The sequence below is a fragment of the Pristis pectinata genome, chromosome 7 (genome assembly GCF_009764475.1).
Source record: "Pristis pectinata isolate sPriPec2 chromosome 7, sPriPec2.1.pri, whole genome shotgun sequence".
Lineage (NCBI taxonomy): Eukaryota > Metazoa > Chordata > Chondrichthyes > Rhinopristiformes > Pristidae > Pristis > Pristis pectinata.
In genome coordinates this window covers 83752064-83775893 of record NC_067411.1, presented here as the reverse complement: position 1 = coordinate 83775893, position 23830 = coordinate 83752064, and the positions used below count along the sequence as shown (strand labels likewise).

General features: G+C 38.5%; 1 protein-coding gene across 1 annotated transcript in view; it reads left to right on the top strand.

Moving 5' to 3' along the window:
- Window positions 1–23830, top strand: part of prr16 (proline rich 16) — a 172822-nt gene that overhangs the window by 80339 nt on the left and 68653 nt on the right. The window contains exon 5 of the mRNA XM_052019891.1: window positions 12753–13592. Coding sequence (XP_051875851.1) covers window positions 12753–13472 — 720 coding nt within the window. The 3' untranslated portion in view covers window positions 13473–13592. The remainder of the gene's footprint in view (window positions 1–12752; window positions 13593–23830) is intronic.

The window sequence follows — 23830 nt, the reverse complement described above, 5'->3', positions numbered from 1 at the left end:
ACACTTTTAAATGCATATCAAATATAGTTGATAGTAAGGTAGTTTAATGATATAACTCACAACAAATAACAGTGATCGTTTTGGTTTATAACTTACAATTAATTTTGCTGGCCCTGTTTCAGACATTTTGTGGGTAAATAATATGGAAAACTCCTTGGGGGGAAAAGCCTGCCAGACAGTAAAATGAACCCACCGTGCTGCAAAAAAATGGCACATTATCTGCAAATGTTTCAAAAAATGAAAGTTGAAAACAATGAAATTGGACAGAATTTGTTGTTTCGTTCACATTTTGTGTTTATTTATTCAATTTCCACCACCCCCACATGTAAATATCATAAGAGTGAATTTTATTCCATATCTCAGTTTTTGGATAACGATTTGTGAAGTCCATAAGGGACAATTTTTGTAACCTGAACAGGGTTAACGCAGGGCTTGCCTCCATATTTTAACCACTTGTTTATCCTGATTAACATTGTCTGGTGATTTACCTGTTTCCATAATAAATAGTCTGATAGATTAAATCATAAATAGGACAATCTAAATGAAGGTGAAAAATCCCTCAACTCCTAAGAATGACATAAGAAATTTATTATGTACGTGTTGTAATTCTGGATCCACTGTTTTTATCTCTTGGGCTTTAATACTTTTAAACAACAGAGGATTTCCTGGCTGTTGAAGTACCACAATATTGTTTTTAAATATGACTGTGACATCGATAACCACCAAATTGTAACATGAAAAGTAGTACTGGCTTTCCCCAGTGAATCATTATACTGATAAAGTGTAGTTTAATACTTGCACTCATTTTTTTTCTTTAATGGATCAACAGTTGTGGTTTTTGATCTGCAGAATACATTAGAGGCTCAATTCTCCTTGTATCTTCTGGTACTATTATTTATTATGTCCTGTTTGCTTTTAGCATCAGCATGTCAATGATTTCATTCAAACATTTGTAATTTCAGCTGTTCTTGAGGAACCTGTTTACTTTGAAGCAGAAACACCTAATTTATTTGTACAAATCCAATTTATTAGGGTTCTTTGAAACAGTAAAATGTGCTGTAGATAAAGGGTAACTGATGGATGTCCTAAGCTGAGTTTTCCAGAAGGTCTCGCATCAAAGGTTACTGTGGTTAAAACAAAAGCTCAGTTGAATTAGATAGCGTATTGGCAAGGTTAGAAGATCGGCTGGCGAACAGGAAATAGTATGTCAGCAAAATTGGGTTTTTTACTGATTGGTAAGATGTACTGAATGGCATGGTTCAGGGATTGGTGCTGGTCCCTCAAATTTTTACAGTGACTTGGTTGAAGATATCAAAGGTACAGTTGCTAAATTTGTTGCTGACACAAATATAAGTAGGAAAGTAAGTTGTGGAGATGATGTAAGGATGCTACAAAGGGAGATAGGTTAAATGATTAGGCAAAATCTACAGATAGAGTGTAGTTTGTGAAAATATTGGCAGGAAAAGAATAAGAAGCGCATTATTTAAATGGTAAGAAATCACAGAGCTCTAAGACGCAGAGGAATCTGAATGTCCTAGTGCAAGATTCACAAAAGGTCCATTTGCAGGTCTAGCAAGTAATTAGAAAAGGTAAGAGAAAGTTAATACATAGTAGGGAGCTTATGCTTCAGTTATGTTGTTGGCTTCTTAGCAGTCCCTCAGGATCAAGGGTGACTTGCTTTCACTGCAATTTTGTGAGTTCTGAGGTGATTGATGAGGTGAGTGTGAGAATCACAGACTCATTCACAGGTGGGGCAGAAGACACCTTACAGGGTGGGTGGGTAGTTTGTGAGGTGGCGTGCTCCTTCCACCATTTACGCTGGGTTTCTAAGTGCATGGTCTTGAGGATCTCAATAAAAATCCAAGTGCTCTTTCTTCACTTTATGTGGGTGTGGCCAGGCATTCCAGAAGTCAGTGGGGATGTTGCATTGTTTTCATGGAGGGTTTAATCACACCGTTGAACCTTTTCCTCTGCCTACCTGATATATCGGGCACCAGGGAGATCACAACGGGATGACTGTGTACAGAACTGGTCTAGTTGTTTAAGGAAGGATTATAATGCATTGGAAGCAGTTCTGAGAAGGTTTTCTAGGCTAACATGTGGAATGGGCGGGTTATCTTATAAGGAAATATTGGAAGGATTAGGCATGTTTTTGCTGGGATAAAAACATAAAATGCTGGAAAAAAACTTAGCAGGTCAAGCAGCGTCTGTGGAAAGGGAAACAGTTAATATTTCAGGTCCGAGACCCTTTATCAGAACTTGGAAAGAGAGGAAAACAAATTAATTTTCAGTAGTAAAGAAGGTGGGTGAGAGATGAGTAATACAAAGGGAATATCACTGATAGAGGAGACCAAGTAACAAAGTAGAACTTAATTGTGTTTTGTCTGTATATTGTTGTGAATAGCAAGGCTGTGAGACATACCTAGCAGGCCAGACTATACTAGTAGAGAAAGAAAAACTAAGTCAAAATGATGACAGGCAGAAATGGCTGGTTCTGATTCAGACAGAATGAAAGAGTGAGTTACCCAAAGCTGAAGAATTCAATATTGAGCCTAGAAGGCTGCAGCATGCAAGATGAGGTGTTCCTCACACTTGTGCTTGGCCTCCTGGTAATACTGCAGGAGATCACAGACAGATAGGACAAAATGGGAGTGGGACGAAGAGTTAAAGCACAGTTTCTGCAGAGTTTTTTATTTTCGTGTATCTGCAGTACAAGCCTCCAAGGTTTTGAGAAACAGACTTCGATTGACTATCGTCTTCGTGATGTATTGTATCTTTGTACTGGATGCAACTTGACTGAAATGTGACTTGATTGAAACATGTAAGATCCTGAGATATCTAGACAGGGTAGATGGAGAGAGTATTGATGGTAACTTGGTGGTATAGTGGACAGTGAAGAAGGTTAGCTAAGATTACAGCAGGATCCAGATAAACTGGGAAAGTTGGACAAAGAATGGCAGAAGGAATTAAACTTGGACAAGTGTTGCGTTTTGGTAAATTAAACCAGGGCAGGACTTACACAGTAAATAGCAGGGCTCTGGGGAATGTTGTTGAACAAAGAGACCTAGGGGTGGGGGTACATAGTTCCCTGAAGGTGGCAATACAGGTAGACAGAGTGGTGGTGAAGATGCTTGGCATGCTTGCCTCCATATGTCAGGCATTGAGTACAAGAGTTGGGACATCACATTACAACTGTACAATACATTGGTGAGACCACATTTGAAATATGGTATGCATTTCTGGTCATCTCGCTGTAGGAAGGATGTCACTTAGCTGGAAAGAGTGCAGGAAAGATTCACAAGGATGTTACAAGGACTGGCGGGTTTGAGTTATAGGGAGAAACTGGATAGATGGGGCTTTATTCCCTGAAGTGTATGAAGCCGAGGGGTGACCTTAGAGGTTTATAAAGTTGTGAAGCGCATAGATAGGGTAGGTAATCACAGTCTTTTTCCCAGGATAGGGTAGTCTAAAACCAGAGGGCATAGGTTTAATGCGAGAGGGGAGAGATTTAAAGTGGATCTGGGGGCAACATTTTCACCAAGAGGATGGTGGGTATGTGGAAGAAGCTGCCAGAGGAAGTGGTAGTTATGGGTACAATTTCAATGTTTAAAAGACATTTGGACAAGTACATGGCTAGGAAAAGTTTAGAGAGATATGAACCAAACACAGGCAAATGGGACTAGCTTAGATAGGCAACTTTGTCAGCATGGATGAGTTGGGCTGAAGGGCCAGTTTCCATGCTGTATAACTCTGACTTTTTGACTCAATGTTTCCTCATTGAAAGAGATTTATTAAGTAAGTCGCATCCAGTACCAAGAAGCAATGCTTCACAAAGACAACAGTTGAAGTCCATTCCTCAAACATTGGGAGTTAACCCACTGAGTGACTGAGTCAGAGGTCTCCTTTCCATCAATTGTGTCCAGTTGATGACATATTCTCTTCTTGTTGTGCTTTTCTCTCCCTCTCTAGCCTTTTGGATGTTTCAATCCTTCCTTTGTACTCTCTATCTATTAATTATTGTTTTGGGAACACTTTATTTGTTTCATCCATTAAGTTTTTGGTACATCTAATGAATTTGTTTTGTCCCAGGCTAAATACCTGCTTCCAAAATAACATTATAGTTTCACAGTCTAAGTTAGTGCCCTAATTTACACATTCTGTAAGTTTTAAATATAATTGTGTGTCAGCACATTCTTTGCAGTTAGCATTATTTTTGACTTAGTTTACCATCATGCTTTGATTTTCATCTTTACCCCATTTTAATACAGAATTAATACATGCTGCATTTATTTTAACTATCCTTACAACATTTCCAATGCAGCTATAATACTAAAACACTAAGGCACATCAGGAATACTTTAAAATAGGCTCATACGTTTAACATATTTTACTCTTTGCTTAAGCTACCTCTTACACTTGGGGATTACCCATTAATGGGGATTAGGCAATTTTATTCTACTCGGAGAGCAGTGGGTCTTTAGAATTCTCTTCCTCAAAGGAAGGTGAATGCAGTGTCTTTGAATATTTTTAAGGCAAAGGTAGATCGAGACCTGATAAATATGTGGATACCAGGTTATTGTGGATGGACGGGAATTGGTGGTCAGATCCTACCAGAGTTCAAGCTGTCAGTGCTGTTCTCACCTCAACTGAACAAAGCAATCAGTATTGAGCCATTTTGCCTTTGCCAGTAATAGACGTCATGCAAGTCTGAGAAAGGGTATGGAGTGGGGATAAGGGTTACTCCTGTGGAAATGGCAAACTCCACTCTTTGTTGGTCCACAGAGTGGATTTTAATTTAATCATATGCTGAAAAATGAACTTAAACAGTTGATGGTGGTGAGGGCAGTGGAAAAAGTCAGAACGGTGTGGTCCATAAGGGTTTAACACATACTAATTTCTACCCTGAAATATTTAATTTCCTTGAATCAGATGGTTCCTGATTTAAATTAAATACACCAGTCTTTCAGAAGAATTGCATAATACTGGAGTTTTATGATCTCTGAATGATAAATAGTATGAGAGTACTATTCATGAGAGAGAAAGAATTATGCCAAGGATTAACAAATTGGGATGAGGCTAAATTTCTTCTGTTAGTACTTCTAATGAACATTTTGTCTAAGTATAAAAATATATTTTGTATTCCAAATAGTTTTCTGAGAAAGGTATGATCATTTAAAGAGATTTTAGCTCCATACCACACATGGGGCCATATTACTGTCGACCAGTTACTGTCACTACTTTTTGAAAAGATGCTATGCAAAAGAAAGCAAAAAGTTGGGATACAAAAAGAAGTCAAGAATGAACTAGAAAAGAGACCTGGAGGATGCCTGGATATATTTTTTCATTATTTTATCTTAGACTGTTTCAGTAGCAGAATTTTCATTTGGCAATAGTCCAAAATTTGCAGCCTGTTATCCCAAAGCTTTGAACTGAGGTCAGGTCATGTTTACAAAAATTATAATGCAAAAGGACAAAATAAATTATTCAGATTGGCTGTATTCTCTTCCTGCTCTTCTAATTGCTGCCTACAGGTAAAAAGACATTGATAAAAAGCTTCCAAATGATGAGATGAGACACAATGCCCTTAACCTATTGAGAATTGACATTTAAGTGGGCTATTGAAACTAAAAGCAAAATAATTTTGAAACATTAAGTTATTCAAAGTAATTGACGCATGACAATGTTGAGCTGAAACTTGATGGGGTAGGCAAGTTTTTGCTTAGTAATTTACCGGTAGTGCCGTCCATTAACTGCATGATAAGGATAGCAGGATATTTCCTAAAACCAATAAATTAAAGAATTAACTAATAAATAAGGAAAGCACTGAGTGTGAAGATGAAATTGAAATGGCAAAGTCAATGAACCAGATTTCCCTGAGAAATGACTGCATTTCTGAGAAATGACTGCAGTAGACCACACTTAGAGTACTATGTTCAACTCTGGTCACCTCATTTTATAAGAAGGATGTAGAAGCTTCAGAAAGGGTGCAGAGGAGATTTACCAGGATGCTGCCTGAATTAGAGAACATGTATTATGAGGAAAGGTTGAGTGAGTTAGGAGTGAAGCAGGATGAGAGGCGACTTGATAGAGGTGTATAAGATTATGAGAGGCAAGGATAGAGTGGACAGCCAGCACCTATTCCCCAGGGCAGCAATGATCAATACCAGAGGACATCGATTTAAGGTCAGAGGAGCAAAGTTTAAAGGAGATGTCAGTGGTAGTTTTTTTTAACGCATAGAGTGGTGGGTGCCTGGAACACACTGGTGGTAGATTCTGGTACAATAGGGACATTTAAAAGACTCTTAGATAGGCACATGGATGTAAGTAAAATGGAGGGTTATGGGCTGCATAGGAGGGAAGGGTTAGATTGATCATGGAGTAGGTGTTTATTTGGGTAGGCACAACATCGTGGGCTGAAGGGCCCGTACTGTGCTGTACTGTTCTATGTTCTATGTTCTATGTTCTGTATGGAACTGGTAACATTCCCCTGTGTAGGTGTCGGGAAGCTCACAGTTTCTACGTAAGCATATTCACATGCAGAAGTCCCAAACTTCCTGGGGTTTTATGGGGTTTTACTGACTGTACTCTGCCATTGGATTCCTCATGGCTTGGTGGCTGACTGCCAACTTCCTGTAATTCCCCAGCACCTACACTTGAGAATCTGCCTCCTGAGTCAATGCCAGGATAGACTTAGCATAGGTTCAGTAACTCCATTCATTTAAATGGAGAAGAGAAACTGAGATGGAGGAAAGAAGATTTCAGGAAATATAGATTCTTTTTGAATTGAGCTACCCTAAATATTTTAATTATTTTTAAAATGTTTCTTTTATATTAAACATTTTAATTCTTTAACTTAATTTTTAATATTTTATTACTTTGATTAATTTTTATTAGCTTATAAAATGTGTACAGAGCTCAGCAGCAATCCAAACATTCAGAATTTTGATAGTTTTGACAGCTGGCCAAGCCTAGGTGTGTGTCTAAGCCATTATAATGACAACAAACACTAACAGTTTCCCATGTTTTCAATGCATCTGAGACACCAAAACACAGCCATATGCCGCAGCCTTCAATAGCACTCAGCGCACATTAGGACATTGCTCACTTAAGATTCTTTTGTGATCGTTGGTCTTCCTTCAGCATATGGAATTCACACAGAAGCAGACCTTTGCAGCACCAGCAAAGCTTAAAGGTACCTGGAGGAAAAAAATAAACTGCCAGAGGAACTCAGCAGTTTGAGCAACATTGCAGAGGAATTGTCATCAATCAGGATTGATGCAGGGTCTTGACCCAAAACATTAACAGTTCAATTCCCTCCCACAGATGCTATTTGACCTGTTGAGTTCCTCTAGCATTTTGTTTTTTGCTCCATATTCCAGCATCTGCAGTCTCTTGTCTCCTTAAAGGTCACTACCTGATCAGGTCTGAGGCCTTGGAGGTCTGTGATTCAAGATCCTATTACAGGTAGCTTGCCTTTAACTTAATGTGCTACTCCTTGCTTCCACCCCTCCACCCTTCCCTTCTCCCTACCACAACTGTTGAAGCAGCCAATCACTACTTTGTCTGCCTCACCAGATTGTGACCCTTCCACACACAATGGCATGGCTTGACCCTCAAGGTCATGATCCCATCTTATCCCATTGCTGACATTTCCTCCCTCAAGTCTCTCTCTACTACACGCTACCCCACTATGACCCACAGCCAGTGACCTAAGACTAGTACGCTTAGTTACAAACTCTGATCCACTGTGTAAAACACTTGAGTCCTGTACACAATCGAATATTGCAAGGTGGCAGGGACCCAAAGGCAACATCCCCCATGCATCATTGGTTGAAAACATTATTCTTGGCATGGAACAATATCTAAGCCATTGTATAACAGAAATGTGACAGTTATTGCTACATTATCATCATCAGTTTTAGGTCTTTGTTTTCTTGATGTGGAAATAATTCACTTGAAAGATATTATGAGCCTCAGTGGATCAGATGGCAGAGGTGCTGCCTCGTATAGATTTGATCTTTTAATTATGAAGGTTTGAGAGTCATGGCTGTGGCGGTGCTACAAATGGCTCAGTTTCCCTGGAGTAAAGAAAATAAACCAAACTGTGGCTCCTGATTGCCATCCTGCACCTCTTGTGAAGCTTTGCTGAGAGCAAGACATTGGGTCATTTGGGATGATGAGAAGGGCCACTTATTTCAAACACTGGAGAGTGGATGTGTGATGTTATATCCTACCATGATCCATCGTTCTCAGGATGGGAGGACAGAATATCAGAAGGAAAAATATTTTGTAGATTCCGTATGTATTGATCTGGATTTTGATGGATATTGCCACACTGCTAGCATTTATCCACAAATATGTCATTGAATTTTGACCATGCATACTTCACAAGAGAATCCCAAACTTGCTGATAGATTCCTGCTGATAAATCTGTCACTATACTCTGCCACTGAAGTTCCTAAGTACTTAAGCTAGGAAAGTAGCTTGTGGATGCTGTGTCAGGTGATGAAGGCAAGCTGGTCCATTCAATTGAATGGATTTTACGACTGTGTGAGAGAAAGGTAAGTTATTTTAATTCCTGGTCTTTGTTGTAATATTTTTTATTGTTTTATTTTTTGAAATTGTTTTATTTTTTGAATGCTTAAGTAGCAGACGCATTTAAATGCTCAGAGGCACTGGAAAGACTTGATATCTTTGAAAGGTAGCATAACATCATAAAGCTATTTGCCAAAAAGGTGCAAAAGTGGGAACATACCTCATTCTACTTCTTATATCCCACATTTTTTTTCTGAGTCATAAGCTTCAGATAAACATACACTTCTAAATCACCTGTTGACTCGCTATTAATGCTACACGCATGTCTTTGTTCTTTCAAATAGACAGGGACTCCAATGTCGGCATATGGTGACAGCTAAGAGTGTGACTGTGATGAAGAAGGAACCTTGTGATTTGAACTGACACTCACAGCCACCAGCTGACATTTAGCAAATTGCAGAGGTTGGCTTGGAGGCTGTATCTCCTCATGTTGAGTCAGCAGGAGTGAGTGGACTGTAGCCAGCCCATGAGGAGAATGTGACTCTGTGCCTGCAACGTGTAGAGCAAAGCTTCTGGGGTTCTGCTGCAGGACATTTGGATGTAAACAGTAATGTGGGAACCTGGACAAAAAGGCTGATTGATATAAACAATGAAATGCATGGTGCATTGGCAGGTCTGCTGGAAACCATAAGCAAGATGTCAAGGAGCACAGGGGAGTCAAACTTCAACGTCAAGGAAAGGAAGTCCTCCTTTCAGATCTTGCACAGGCATTTTGACAGAACCAGGAGCTCATTCCTACTAGCATAAAAGTGGTGGTCAATTCCATTTCAACACTTTCAGACTCAGCCAATGTGTCGGGTACTGTAGGCCAATGCATCAGCTTCCAGCATGTACAAGCAGGAGCAATTGTGTATCTAAGTGCTGCTGAAGAAGCTCAGATTTCCAATGTGTTGGCTTTGGATACGAGAGTTTGAAATGGTTTGAAATGGTGTCATGACCGTATCATAATCAGATTTTTAATAGTTCATTAGGATTTCTGATTCACAGAGTTGTGAATGAACCAAAAAACACCACTTATTGCAATTGGTTTATGGGATCATTTGAGATAAATTGCAATGAACAGAAGTTAAATGCACCAAATTAATTAGCTGCACTGTCAGGAGCTGGTTAGCACTGACCTTCAAATATAGAAATGTAATTTTGACAGGTTATCCGGTCATCAAAGGAAAGATTTACTCCAATTTCTTCTTTTTTTATAGGAAGCTATGATCTCATGACAGAATAAGCTAAAGGGCTGAATGGCCCTCCTCATGTTCCTACCTTTGCAATTTCTATGATAACCATTCTTTTTTAAAAATCAAAAAAATGCAGAATCTAAAAATCTGAAATAAAAGTACAAAATGCTAGGTTAAGCAGCACCTGCAGAGAGAGAAAAACAATGTTTCTGGTTGATGATGTTTTATCAGAAGGGATCTAATCAAAGATGCTCTGTTTTTCCCTCTTCACAACTGATATCAGAGTGCTAGGCATCTATAGCATTTTTTTTGTTTTTATTAGGTATTTGGTTTGAGGTTTTGAAAAGTGATTATTTTATTATTTGAACTTTTCGCATACATTGACTAATGATGCAATCATCTTTATACTGTGGTTCAAAGCTACATTCAATTGTGTGTTCAACTACATTATTAGAAAGCATGTTCAAAGACGTCATCAATTCAAAAAGCTGCATTTTCTTAACTTTACAGAAATTGTCCTTCAAAATGTACCAGTTCTTTCTCCAATGAAACAATATGTTTTTGTGTTGTCACAGTTTGAGTCAGATGAGTGGGATTTAAAGTAAATACAGAGTACAAATAATTTTTAGAGTTCAAAATTTCCAGATGAAATGCATTTGTACACATTTTTATGAAAATAGTTTCAATATATTACAAGAAAAGTAGCCAATGACAACATTTATGAGTTTCATCAAATAGTCACTTAGTAGTGAGAAATGGGAATACTGGCTAAAATGGCAGTGCATCAGTTACTTGGTAATCCATTTCTGTACTCTGAACTAAATCTGGCTTGCCACAGGATAACCATATGTGCTGAACTCTAGCTTCTCATCTGAAGAAAATTGTCTAGCTGTGATGAACAATCCAGCAGGTTGAACCCAGAATCAGGTTATTCTGGAGAGATGCAGAAGGAGCTTACCTGCTGTTCCTTGACCCACATTGCTAATATTTGGAAATTCCTTCAGCATTATTTTGAATGTCCTCAGCAGGTCCTTATATGGATTTATGGTTAATTTGCTCAGTGCCTGGTATGTTTGATACAATGCAAATTTTGTCCATTTGTAAATTAATTTCACATTCAGGACCCTCAACTGGCATTGGGTTCTGATTTGCATATTTATAGAGCAGGGATGATGAAAAGCCACAAGCCAATCTGGTATCTGGTGGAATAGCTTGGGTATAGAAGATAACAATGCAAAATTCAGTGCATGGTGATGTTTATAGCAGAAATTGAGTGGTAACAGTTTCAGGCAGGAGATGACCCTCTCTCCATCTGGCCCCATTTATCTACAGCTTCACCTCTGCATATCTAATCCCATTGTACAAAGGAACTAGTTCTTCCTTGGAATCAAACTAGGCTTTCTGTTCCATCATCAACGAAGTTTAAAGGGGTGGTCATCTATTTAGCACAACTACATTACCTTCCTTTAAAATAAATCATCCTGCCTTTTCTAAGTTCTTCAGTTGTCTTTAGTTTGTCAAGTTTAAATGTTTTATATGCCAGAAGATTTGTTCAAATGCTTCATAATTTTAAACACACTTTTGTAAACAGAAACACCTGATGCTGACTGCCATTTTTCTATTAAGTTACAGGATACCTCTTCCAATAATATTTTGAAAGAGTAGTCAGAAACTGCATGCAAACTTAATGTGGTCTCCAGAGCCAACAAAGTTTTAAAATGATCTTTCTGTGGTACTCATCTCTACACATTTAGTTTCATTCATTTCAATAAAGGAACTGAATGTGTGGAGGTGCATGAAACACTGTTTTGTACTAGATATCAAAGACCAATCTCCCAATGAAAACCCTGTGACGCATTTACCGATCTGATGCCTCAAGAACATTCCCATTTAGTACATAGAGTCATAAAGCACGGAAACAGGCCCTTTGGCTCAACTTGTCCATGCCGACCAAGATGCCCATCTGTTAGTCCCATTTGCCTGCATTTGGCCCATACCCCTCTAAACCTTTCCTTTCCATAATCCACATTAACTGCTGGAAAATTTCATAACTTTCATTTTTCCTCATTAAATTTTACATTCCACTGGTTGAAATTGTTAAGATCCTTTTAAATTTGTATTTATTGATATTCCTCAATTGGCTCTGTCTTTGCTTTTGAAAAACTGGAGATGAAAAAGTCTCCCCTCTAAATCATTTATGAACAGCAGCAGAGCAGACCCAAGACTGAAGATTGTGGTATACCAATGGCTATCAGCCAGATGTTTGTCCATGGTCTAGTATCAGTGCTCCTTGTGCAAGTTAACCTCTCCTCATCCCCCCCTTAAGGTATTTACAACTGTCCCACATTAAAATGAACATAGCAATGGAACTTCTCAAGTTTAGCTGATGTCAACGTTGCTTTTGATACTTATATTTTGCATTTGGATGCATGAAGAAATGTTTGCTTGTCTGGTTGCAATTCAAGCGTAAATAATTTGCATGTAAAATAGCACCAACCTCCTTATGGGAATCTAAATTGGAAGTGTGCACTTGATGTGTTTTTGTACTTTTTGTTTGATCAGGGTTCTTTGATCAGAATTTTTTTGCAGTACAGAAATACTTAAAGAATTCAAAAGTTAAAGTACATAACTTCTGTTTTGCCTTGGCTTTGGAAAAGAATGCATTTTGCATTCCAGCTGAATGGTTCCGAATAAGTCCATTTAAATTGTAGTACTGACTGCAAAAAAATGTGTCATGCAGTATAAGCAGTTGTAGGACTTAAGAACAGAACGTAAGACAACTTTAAAGGTCACAGCGATACTTTGTTTTTAAAAATAGATGGATATAATTGTTTATGTACTGGGCAGACTTGAAGAAAAGTATGCAGGATTGTGCTTATGTACTGCATAAAACATGATGAATGATGGTGCATTTCCTTTGTCTTTGGGTTTCCAAGCTTTCATGTTTATGAGGTTCTCACTGTTGTTTCCCATTGTGTGCAGGTAGTTGACCAAATAGACCATCTTACCTGTGACCTCCAGCTGGAGGAGGAAATGACTGACAGCTCCAAGACTGACACTATAAATAGCACCTCAAGTAGTACAACTGCCTCAAGCCTGGATAAGATCAAAGTGCACTCAGTTAGATCAATTTGTAAGACAACAGTGACTTCATCAGCTATCTTAACGGTGCTAAAGAAGGCCAATCCCCCACCTCCGCCTCCACGATTAACACCCATCCGATGTGAGGACCCTTGCAGACCCCCTTACTGCGTTAACCCTCTGAGGACCAATGGGGCCTTGCTTCGCAATGGAGCAATACTGTGTAAGACAGATAAAATGCCAAATGGAGATGTATGTTGTCTCCCTGGTAGCAATCCAGAAAAGTTGCATAAACAGCCACCAGTGCCCAGAGTCGATAAAAACAAATATCAACAGGTCACACGGGAAAGAGTTCGATTTAATGAGGAAGTTCAGTACCACGGCTACTGTCCAGATTGTGATGTTCGATATGACATGAGAAACAGGGATGTGCACTTGCATGGTGAATTGAGCAATGCAAAAGGAAAACCACCTCACCAGTGCCCTCCCCTTGAAAATGGAGGATCATGCGGTAACTTTAGTACTAATTTCTCAAACATAAAAGCTAAAATCACACCTCCACAGACAGCTCCAAAGCCTCAAAAGACTATTCTGAGGAAGTCAACAACCACAACAGTTTGATGCAAGGATCTTGGAAACTTTTTTGTATCCTAATGAATTGAGCACTTTCTAACCAAGCAATAAAGAGCCAAAACACTTATACCCAGTGTTCTCCAGAGAAGTGTCAGAGAACAAATCATGGTAAGTGTATTTACTTCTTCTTTCAAACTTTTTTATTGTTTATGTCAATAATGTGGAAATTGAATAGTATATTCCACATAGCCCATTATATTAGCTGGGTTACAACTATGCAGATGATGTCTTGAAGCCACAGCATGGTTCATTGTTACGTCTTAAAATATTTATGTCATGGTATTCTAAATAAAATTGTCCCTTTTTTGATCCTTACATTTATTCTCATTGCAATTCTTGGTTGAGACTTATCAGTTTATACATATTAATTTTCTGACAAAATCAAATGTATTCACTGAGAATAATGTAAAAATTAGACATTATTACAATTTAGAGATGACATTAAGGTAACAATGCTCTTGCTATTTTATGTACTAAACATCTGCCCACTGGAATGTGCACATTGACCTCCACTCTTGAAATTTGGATCCACTGAAGTCGATAGAACCAAATTTGAAAAGAAGAATTCAATTCTGCTATTGCACTGTGTGTTTAGTCCATATAACAGAGGATGAATTTTTATCCTGCATCCGATGAGATTTAATTAATCCAAATTGTAAGATGTATTACATTATTACATTATAGCAGTTCCATCAAAATCAAATTTTCCGTTTGTGATTTCAGCAATCTTAGATTGTGTTAATAAAGGAAGAAAACTGGAACCAATTTCATCGAGAGAAATATTTCAGAAAAAGAAATAAATGAAGTTTGACAGTTATAATATTTGTTTAAGCACAATGTTCAGTATTCCACCTTTTACGATTTATACTGTGCTTGTTCTAGTTATGTTTTAGCTTTTCAGGGGAAGCACAACCACTGTCTGTTGGATAAATGCACATAAATATGTTTTGTGTTTGTTTTATCATAATTGGTATACAGATGAAAAGTACAAACAAAAGGATAAACTCATCCTTTACAATTTAGGAGACAGTTACCGTGGAGACGTCATGATAAAACTATACACAGACTCTCAATTCAGTGCAATATTTTTTGTAGAAATCTTATGTCAAACAGATGGAATCTGCATAAATCTTTAACCAATATGGGTCTAGATTAAGTCTTGGACAAGCTGTCCTACAGATGGTATTAACTTCTATTTAGTTTGCACTTCTGTTTTTTTTTCCTTATGTAATATTTTACAAATAAATCCGACTGAAACAGTGGGAATTCTAGGAAAGTGAAAATAAAAGCCAATTGATAGAAACGGACAGTATTCTATGATAAATACACACCAACCTGAAGCTGATGGATGATTGAGATCAGGATTGCAGACCACAACGTCTTAATTATTGTGATATAGGTAATCTTTCATTTTATCACAATGTCAAATAAGCATAGAAAAAGAAATGAGCTTGCGTTTATTCAATACATAAGAACATAAGAAATAGTAGCAGGGGTTGCCCATTTAATCTCTCAAACCTACTCAAATTCAACAAGATTATCTCTTGATTCATCTAATATCCAGGAATCTATCGATCTATCGATCTCTGTTTTGAATGCAATCAGTGGCAGACCTTTCACAACCAATCCTGGATAAGGATTTTCAAAAAATTCATTCCCCTCTGAGTGAAGAAATTTCTTCTCAACTTGGTTCCACATTGCCACCCACTTAGTTTGGGACTGTGATCCCTATTTTAAAGACACCTCAGCCACAGAAAAACCAACTACTCTGTCAAGCCCGATAAGTATTTGTACTTCAATGAGATCATCTCTCATAACTTCTAAACTCTCGAGAATAGAGGTGCAGACTGCTCATTCTCTCCTCATAAGACAGACAACCTTCTATCCCTGAAACAAGTCTGGTGAAACTTCCTTGTACTCCTTCCATAACAACTACATCCTTCTTTAGTTACGGAGACCAAAATTGTACACAATACTCCAGGTGTCGTTTCACTAAAACCTTATATAATTGCATTAAAATATCCCTACTTTCTGTGCTCAAATCCTCTTGCAATAAAGGCCAATATACAATTTGCCTTCTTAATTGTCTGCTATACCTGCAAGTTAGCTTTCAGTGATTTATGCACAAGGACCCCTTTTGAACATTACATTTCTCTTCCACTGAACTGATTAACCTCATATTTTCCACTTAGTACTCCATTTGTCACGTTGTTACTCACAGACATAGCTTGTTGTCTATATCACCTTGCGGCTTCTTTACATCCTCATCACTAGCACATTTCCATCTCTTTTTGTGTCATCAATAAACTTGGAAATGTTACATTTTGACCCTTTCTTCATCATTGATATAAATTGTAAATAAATTACTGGTCAGAGCCTGCCAATGAAGAAGGCCCCATTTATTCCTACTCTTTGTTTTCTATCTATTAACCAACTCTCAATCCCCAGTTCCATGTGTTCTTACCTTGTTCATCAACCTCCTACGTGGAACCTTAATAAATGCCTTCTGAAAATCCAAAAAACACTAAACTCATTGGTTCACCCACTTCCACTAGATAGATCCTTAAAGAACTCCAGTAGATAAGTCAAACATGAATTCCCTTTCATACTTACTCTGCTCAATTATTATTTTCTAAGTGTCTTCATATTACTTTTATAGATTCCGATATCAGGCTAATAGCTCGGCAGTTCATTGTTTTTTCTCCTGCTCCTTTCTCAAATAGCGGGCCTACCCTCCTATCTACAGGAAACATTTCAGAATCTATAGAAGTTTGGAAGATAATAACCAGAGGATCCACTGCGTCCATAGCCAGCTGTTTTAGAACTCTGAAATGAAGATCATCAGGTCCTTAGAAGTCATTAGTTTTCAGGCTCATTAACTTCCTTAACAGTATTTCTTTGCTAATCTTAATTTCTTTTACCTCCTCAGTGGCACTGGAACTTCTTGGAGTTTTTTTGTTTGTGTCTTCCTCCATGAAGATGAACATATCGTATTTGTTTAATTCCTCTGCAATTTCCTTAAACCCCATTATAACTTCCAGTCTGAAGAAGGGTCTGGGATAAAACTGTAACTGTTTCTTTTTCCACAAATGCTGTCTGACTTGCTTTTGTTTTAAATTTCTTTTCTCTGCCTCGTTGACCCCAGCTAATCTTTTCCTTTTGATACATGTATAGAAACTCTTGTAGTCTGCTTTTATGTTCCTTGCTGGTTGACACTCAAATTCTATTTTCACTTTGACTGTTTCTTGCAGAAGACATTTAAAGAGCCAGAAACTTCACAAGAGATAAAGGTTTTAAATGAGTAACTTCAGGATAAATCTTGGAATCATGTGCGCAGAGTAAAACTGATGATCCAGCATGCTCGAGACTTGCAAGTGTTAGACTGGCAGATTTACCAAATTATTGGATGTTATTCCTATTAATACCTCAACATACTTTCAATTCATTTTTATTTTAGATGCTACATGGTATTATATATTTTCCAGTGAGTCTGGTAAGATTAAAGGTAACAGAGGAAATGGGGTCCAGTAAGTTCCAAGGGAGTTCAGGAATCATGGCCCAAGTGAGTTTCAGTGGAGTGTAGAAACCAGAGGCTCTGTGAATTTAAAAGGAACATGGCAACTGGGCTCCTGTGATTTATGGGGAGTGCAGGAACCAGAGCCCTGCTGAGTTTCAGTCAGAAAGTGGATTATCAGAGTTTTACTGTAGTGAGATTTTCAGTAATGGGGATAGAAGAAAGGTAAATGAAAATTATTTCATCAAATGATAAAAATAGGTACTGCTTGGCTCAATCACACTTGATCCAGTACCACCATGATATCAAGTTCAGTTACTCTCACCTCACATTGTGTTAAGCTCTTTTGCCAGTGTCCATACAGAGTCAGAAACGAGTGTGAAGTGAATAGTCCCGGCAGAGCTCAGACATCAGTGAGTAGATTATAAAGAAGTGCTGTTTGATAGCATTGTTAAGATACCTTCTATCTTTTTGCTGATGACTGAGAGTCAGCTGATGGGCAGTTTTGTCCAGATTGGATTTATCTTGCATTTTGTGGACAGGACATAGCTGGGAAATTTGAATGCCAGCTTTATAGCTGCATCGAATATATTGTCAAGATACATGACAAATTCTGGAGTGCAGGGATTTAGCAATGGAAATAGAATATTGTCAGCCCCCTTGGTTATATGCTGTGTCCAGTGCTCTTAGCTATTACTTACAGTTACTTGTTCTCTGACACCACATGCCCTCTCCTTTATCATGAGCCTACCATGGGGTGCCTTCCAACATGTCTTTTATAAGTCTAAATATATATCTACTGTATTACCTTTGTCTTCTTTTGTGTAATTTCTTCAAAGAACTCAAACAGATTGGTTAAGCTTGACTTGGCCATTCAGAATTCTTTCCATTTATTCGTATGTTTTCTATCTCCAGTTGTTTTGGTATCATTTTTTGTTAAATTAATCTGTCTAAAGTTCTCATGCTTTATTCCAACTTCCTATTTGTTTATGAGAATAATTGCTGACTGTTAGTTCCTAAGTACTCTACCCTCTTGTCATTAAAGTAAAATCATCTTTACTTGGAAATGGCCTTCTGTGAATGATCCTGTAGATCTTAAACCTTATGTTTAAAGAAAATCTATATTCCAGTATCTGTTCAATTCAGTCCATTTCCAATCCTGAGAAATCAGCAAAATAATCAGTTGCAACAAGAAAAAGTCAGTCTGCAGTATAATAACATCCTGTCAGTTGTAACATTTTGAACATTATTTGCACATAATGGTCTCTATAAAGTTGCTTTTCAGATGAAGAGAAATTTGAGGAGGAAGAAGTTACTTAGCACTTTGATTGTGCATCCAGATGACAGGGTGACTAAAATGCTGTTAATTCCTCAAATACTTCATTGTGATAAAATTCTTTAAATCAAGCGATAATGTCAATTCTTTATAAAGAGGCAAAGTGGAAGGGAGATTGTTTTTCTCTCAATTTTTTACACAAATATTTTAATAATTATGAGTTATTAATTCAGAATTCTTTCCATTTATTCTTTTGTTTTCTATCTCCAGTTGTTTTGTTTTTTTTGGTTAAATTAATTTGTTTAAAGTTCTCATGATATTAATTAAAAATTCCAACAGCTTTAAGAGATTTCAAATTTCTCTGAATATCAGGAGCATTTTTAAATAAGCTTACAGCATTTACTGTTGACAAAGTCCTGCTCTCAGCTTTGTCTGTTATCAAAGGCAGTCAAAACATTTTGTGGCCAACATGTCTGGCTCCAGTGAAGGCCTTGTTATGGCTGAAACTTTGCCTATGCATTCTGGGATGCAATGGCTCTGCAAGATGGACCTTTCACATCTGAACAAGATATGTATGAGTGTTGGAAGACCACAGTCAGTGATTCTAGATGGTGGTAGTGATGGGTGGCAGAGGTGCAGGCCTGGAAGATCTGATTCACAATTCCTCTAGCTACAGAAATAGTGCTGAAGGACAGATAATACCACTGCTAAAGAGTGTGAAAGGGTTAGACCAAATAATTTCAGACCAGTCAGCCTAGCCTCTGTGGGAAGTTATTAGAATCAAGTCTGAGGAATTGTATACTTGTCACATAGAAAGTCATGGTTTAATCAAAGATGATCAGCATGGATTTGTAAGATTATATCTGACTAATCTGGCTGAATGTTTTTAGGAGGTAATGAGGAAAATCAATGGGGGTAGTTTGTTTGATATAACCTACTTTTTATAGCGTCATAGAGTAGTACAGTATAGGAACAAGCCCGTCAGCCAACCCTGTCCATGCCAGCCATCATGCCCGTCTATACTAATCCCACATGACTGCATTAATTCCATATCCCTCCATGCCCTGCTCATTCAAGTACCTGTCCAGATGTCTCTTAAATGTTGTTACTGTTACTGCCTCCACCACCTCCTCTGGCAGCTTATTCCAGATACCAGCTACTCTTTGTGTGAAAAATTTACCCCTCATATCCCCTTAAACCTCCTCCCTCTTAAACCTTTGCCTTCTAGTTTTACACACCCCTACCATGGGAAACAGACTCTGGCTATCTACCCTGTCTATGCCTCTCATAATTTTATATACCTCTATCATGTCACCTCTCAGCCTCCTTCATTCCAGGTAAAACAGTCCCAGCCTGTCCAATCTCTCCTTATAACTCAAGCCCTCCAATCCAGGCAACATCCCTGTGGGTCTTTTCTACACCCTCTCTGGTTTAATCACACCTTTCCTCTAATGTGGTGACCAGAACTTCACACAATACTCCAGGTGCGGCCTAACCAACATTTTGCACAAATGTAATATGACGTCCCAACTCTCATACTCATTGCTATTGCCGATGAAGGCAAGCAAGCCATATGCCTTCCTTACCACCCTTCCTTACCATGTTGTCACTTTCAGGGAACTATTTACTTGTACCCTAGGTCTCTCTGTTCATCAACACTCCCCAGGGCTCTGCTAGTCACTGTGTATGCTCTGCTGGGTTTATCTTCCCAAAATGCATCATTTGGTACTTGCCTGAGTTAAATTCCATCTGCCATTATCTTGCCCACTTTCCCAGTTGATCTATAGTCTGTTGTAACCCTGAACAACCTTCTTCATTGTCCACTATACCACCGATTTTGGTGTCATCTATAAACTTACTAATCATAGCACCTACATTCTTATCCAAATCATTAACATATATTACAAACAACAAAGGACCCAGCACTGATCCCTATGGTACACCACTAGTCAAAGGCCTCCAATCTCAAAAAAGCAACCTTCCACTGCCATCCTCAGCCTTCTACCATGAAGCCAATTTGGTATCCGATTGACAAGCTCACTCTGGATTCCATGTGTTCTAACCTACCGGACCAGCCTACCATGCAGAACCCTGTTAAAGGCCTCACTAAAGTCCATGTTGACGATGTCTACCAACTCTCCCTCATCTAGCCTCTTGGTTACCTCTTCAAAAAACTCATTCAAACTCAGTAGACATGATTTCCCATGCACAAAGCCATGCTCATTCTCTCTAATCAGTCCTTGCCTTTCCAAATGCAAATAAATCCTGTGTTTGAGAATCCCTTCCAATAACTTTCCCACCTCTGACGTATGGCTCACTGGCCTGTAATTCCCTGGCTTCTCCCTGCTGCCCTTCTTAAATAAAGGCACAACATCAGCCATCCTCCAGTCTTCTAGTACCTCACCTGTGGCTAATAAAGGTACAAAATTCTCTACGAGGGCCTCAGCAATTTCTTCCCTTGCTTCCCACGATACACCTGATCAGGCCGCAGGGATTTACCCACCTTTTATGCATTTCAAGACCTCAAGCACCACCTCCTTTTTAAACGTTGATATGCTCCAGGAGATCACTATTCCTGCCCGTGAAACCACAAGCTTCTATGTCCTTCTCCACAATAAATTCAGGTGAGAAGTATTTATTGAAGAACCTCGCCCACTTCATGTGTCTCCACACATAGACTACTATACTGTCCTTAATGGGTCCTACTCTCTCTGTCTCTCTAGCTACCTTTTTACTCTTAGTATGCTTATAGAACCTTTTAGGATTCTCCTATCTCTTATTTGCCAGGGACAACCAATGGCTCTTTTTTGCCCTTCAAATTTCCTTAAGTATACTTTCCTTCATCTGTCACGAACCAGCAACAAAAGAAACACACTGAGCGTGATTCAGTGTTAAAAACTATTTTATTAATCCCTACTTATGATAATACGTAAAATAAAAGTAAAAATGTTAGTATGTTAGAATTCAAAAATGTTAAACCTTGAACATTAACCCCAAAAACTAAACTCTTTGTGTGTGTGTGTGGCAAAGTCCCAAACTCCAAGTTCAGGAATGGTTCTTAAAGTTCAGTTCCGCAAGCCATAAGGTGAAACATGAGCAAGGGCTTCTTCAACAACCACCGTTGTCTGAAGATAAGATGTAGACGTAGAGAAATATAGAGAGAGTAAATACAAAATCCAAATATTCCACAATGGAACCCAAACGACACTTCAGTGTTTACTCGGTAGTGACTTCCTCACCCCGAAAAGCATCCGAATCGTGGTCGTCCACACAAATACCTGTTTCCTTCTACAGGTCAGCAATAAAGTGAACTCCACTGGATTACTTCCAACTTCCATACATGGATTTCAGTGGCAGACACAGTTATTGTTTCTCATCCATCGATAGAGAAACTAGCAGGTTGGTGTCTCTCTCCCTTCTCTCTCTCTTCTCTCTTCTTCTTCTGCTTCTTCAACAACGTCATTATGTCCTTTATCTTCTATTGACGTAAGCATGCCACACACACACGCACGCACGCACGCACGCACGCACACACACACACACACACACACTCTATCTAAAAGGGACATTCACTGAGTCCGTAACACATCCCTCATACTCATGAGACTCACTTGATTCCAGCTGCCTCTATCTGACATATACTGCCTTTTCCTTGATCAGATCCTCAATATATCTTGTCAACCAAGTTTCCCTATTCTTGCCAGCCTTGCTTTTCACTCTAACAGGAACGTGCTGGCTATGCATGTTTCCTATCTCAATTTTAAAAGCCTGCCACTTGCCAGATTGTCCTTCATCTGCAAACAACCTCTCCCAATCAAGCGTTGCCAGTTCCTGTCTGATGCCATCGAAATTAGCCTTCCCCTATTTAGGACTTTAACTTGAGGACCAGTCCTACCTTTTTCCATGATTATCTTGAAACTAATAGATTTATGGTCACTGGTCCCAAAGTGCTTCCCCACTGACACATCAACCACTTATCAGCCTCATTTCCTAAGAGGAAGATTTTCCACTTGACTGATCAGAAAGAGCCCATGGGATCCAAGGGAAAGGGAAAAATTGCATCTCGTTTTCAGGAAGGAAACATTAAGTAGTCAATAGATGTTTTTATGACAGGAAGGTTGTTTGTGGTGAAGTTTCACAGGGCTCAGCATTTAGTCACCGTTTTTTGTGATTAATGTCAATGATTCAGATGAATGAGCACGATTAAGAAGTTTGCAGGCAATACAGTAATTTTTCATGTGGTTAATGGTGGGGAAGAAGGGTATAGACAAATTGATGATATCAATTGTTTGGTCAAGAGACTGAAGAGAGGCAAATGGGACACCATCTGTAGAAATATGAGAGAATGCTTTTGGGGAGGACAAACAAAGAAGGGGAATACACAAAGAAGAGCTGGATATTCAGAAGTGCAGGTGAATAGTGTGATGTGGGGGACCTTGAAATGAATGGCTATAGATCCTTGAATGTAGCAGAACTGGTAGATGAGATGGTTAAGAAGCAGAAAATCTACATTATATAGTATGTAAGGTCAGCCACAGCAAGTGTAGTGCAGTTAGTTGTGATTATCATTTTATCAATTTCCTGACAAGATCTCTGTAACTGATGAAGACAATTTTAGGGGTCGGGAAGCGTACCACTCATTGCAGGTTACCTGGGCTCTGTTTTGTTGTTATAGTTACAGCATTAATATGTTAGACCAATTTAAGCTTCTGCTCTGTTGTAACCCTCAATGGAAATTTAGTAACAGGGGAGCAATTGAAAATCAGGATAGATGGTCTGGATTTATCTTGTTTGAGATATTCATCACTTAGGAATTATGGCATATGCATATTCTAAGCCTGTATTTTGCCCCCAGCTTAATGTAGGCATTCTTATTAAAAAATTGATGATGTTAGCAATGAATAGCTATCATTTAATGAGATAATTCTTGACTCCCTCCATCATTTTCCTGATGATTTTGAAGAGATTAATGGACATATTTGCCATGTGTTTGCTCCACCATAATCAGATGTGGAATTGTCGGATACGGGCAGCTCCAGACCAAGTGACTATTCTCAGCAGGTTTAATTGCTTGCCCAATCAGCAAAACTAGGTTAAAATCATCCATGTGGTAAGGGCATTTTTTTGCACATAATTTTCCCACCTTCTTCAGTAGCTGGGTAATAGTTAGATGTGTGTAAGAAATCAACCCTGCCATTTATCCACACCATGATCCTTTAGAATACAGTTCAATTTGATTTTTAAAAAATGTATGCAGAGTTCTGGCTGATTCACTTGGGCTGCCACTCTTCCATCTTATTATTGCTAGCCTTCCATCTAAAAGTTTTCTCCTTTGCATCTATGTTTTTTATTTTTTTTTGTGCCATGTTTGTTTTGCTCCAAAGAAGTGATCCCACCAGTAATTTAGTGGTTCAAAGTACTGGGAGTACAAGTCATGAGCATTACACCTGATGAGTTGAAGTGAGAGAGGAGGCCAAAATGCCACATCTTTTCAGGCTTGCGTTTAAACGCACTTCTGGTTTACCAACCAAATTACCGAATTGCTGCAGTCTGTCT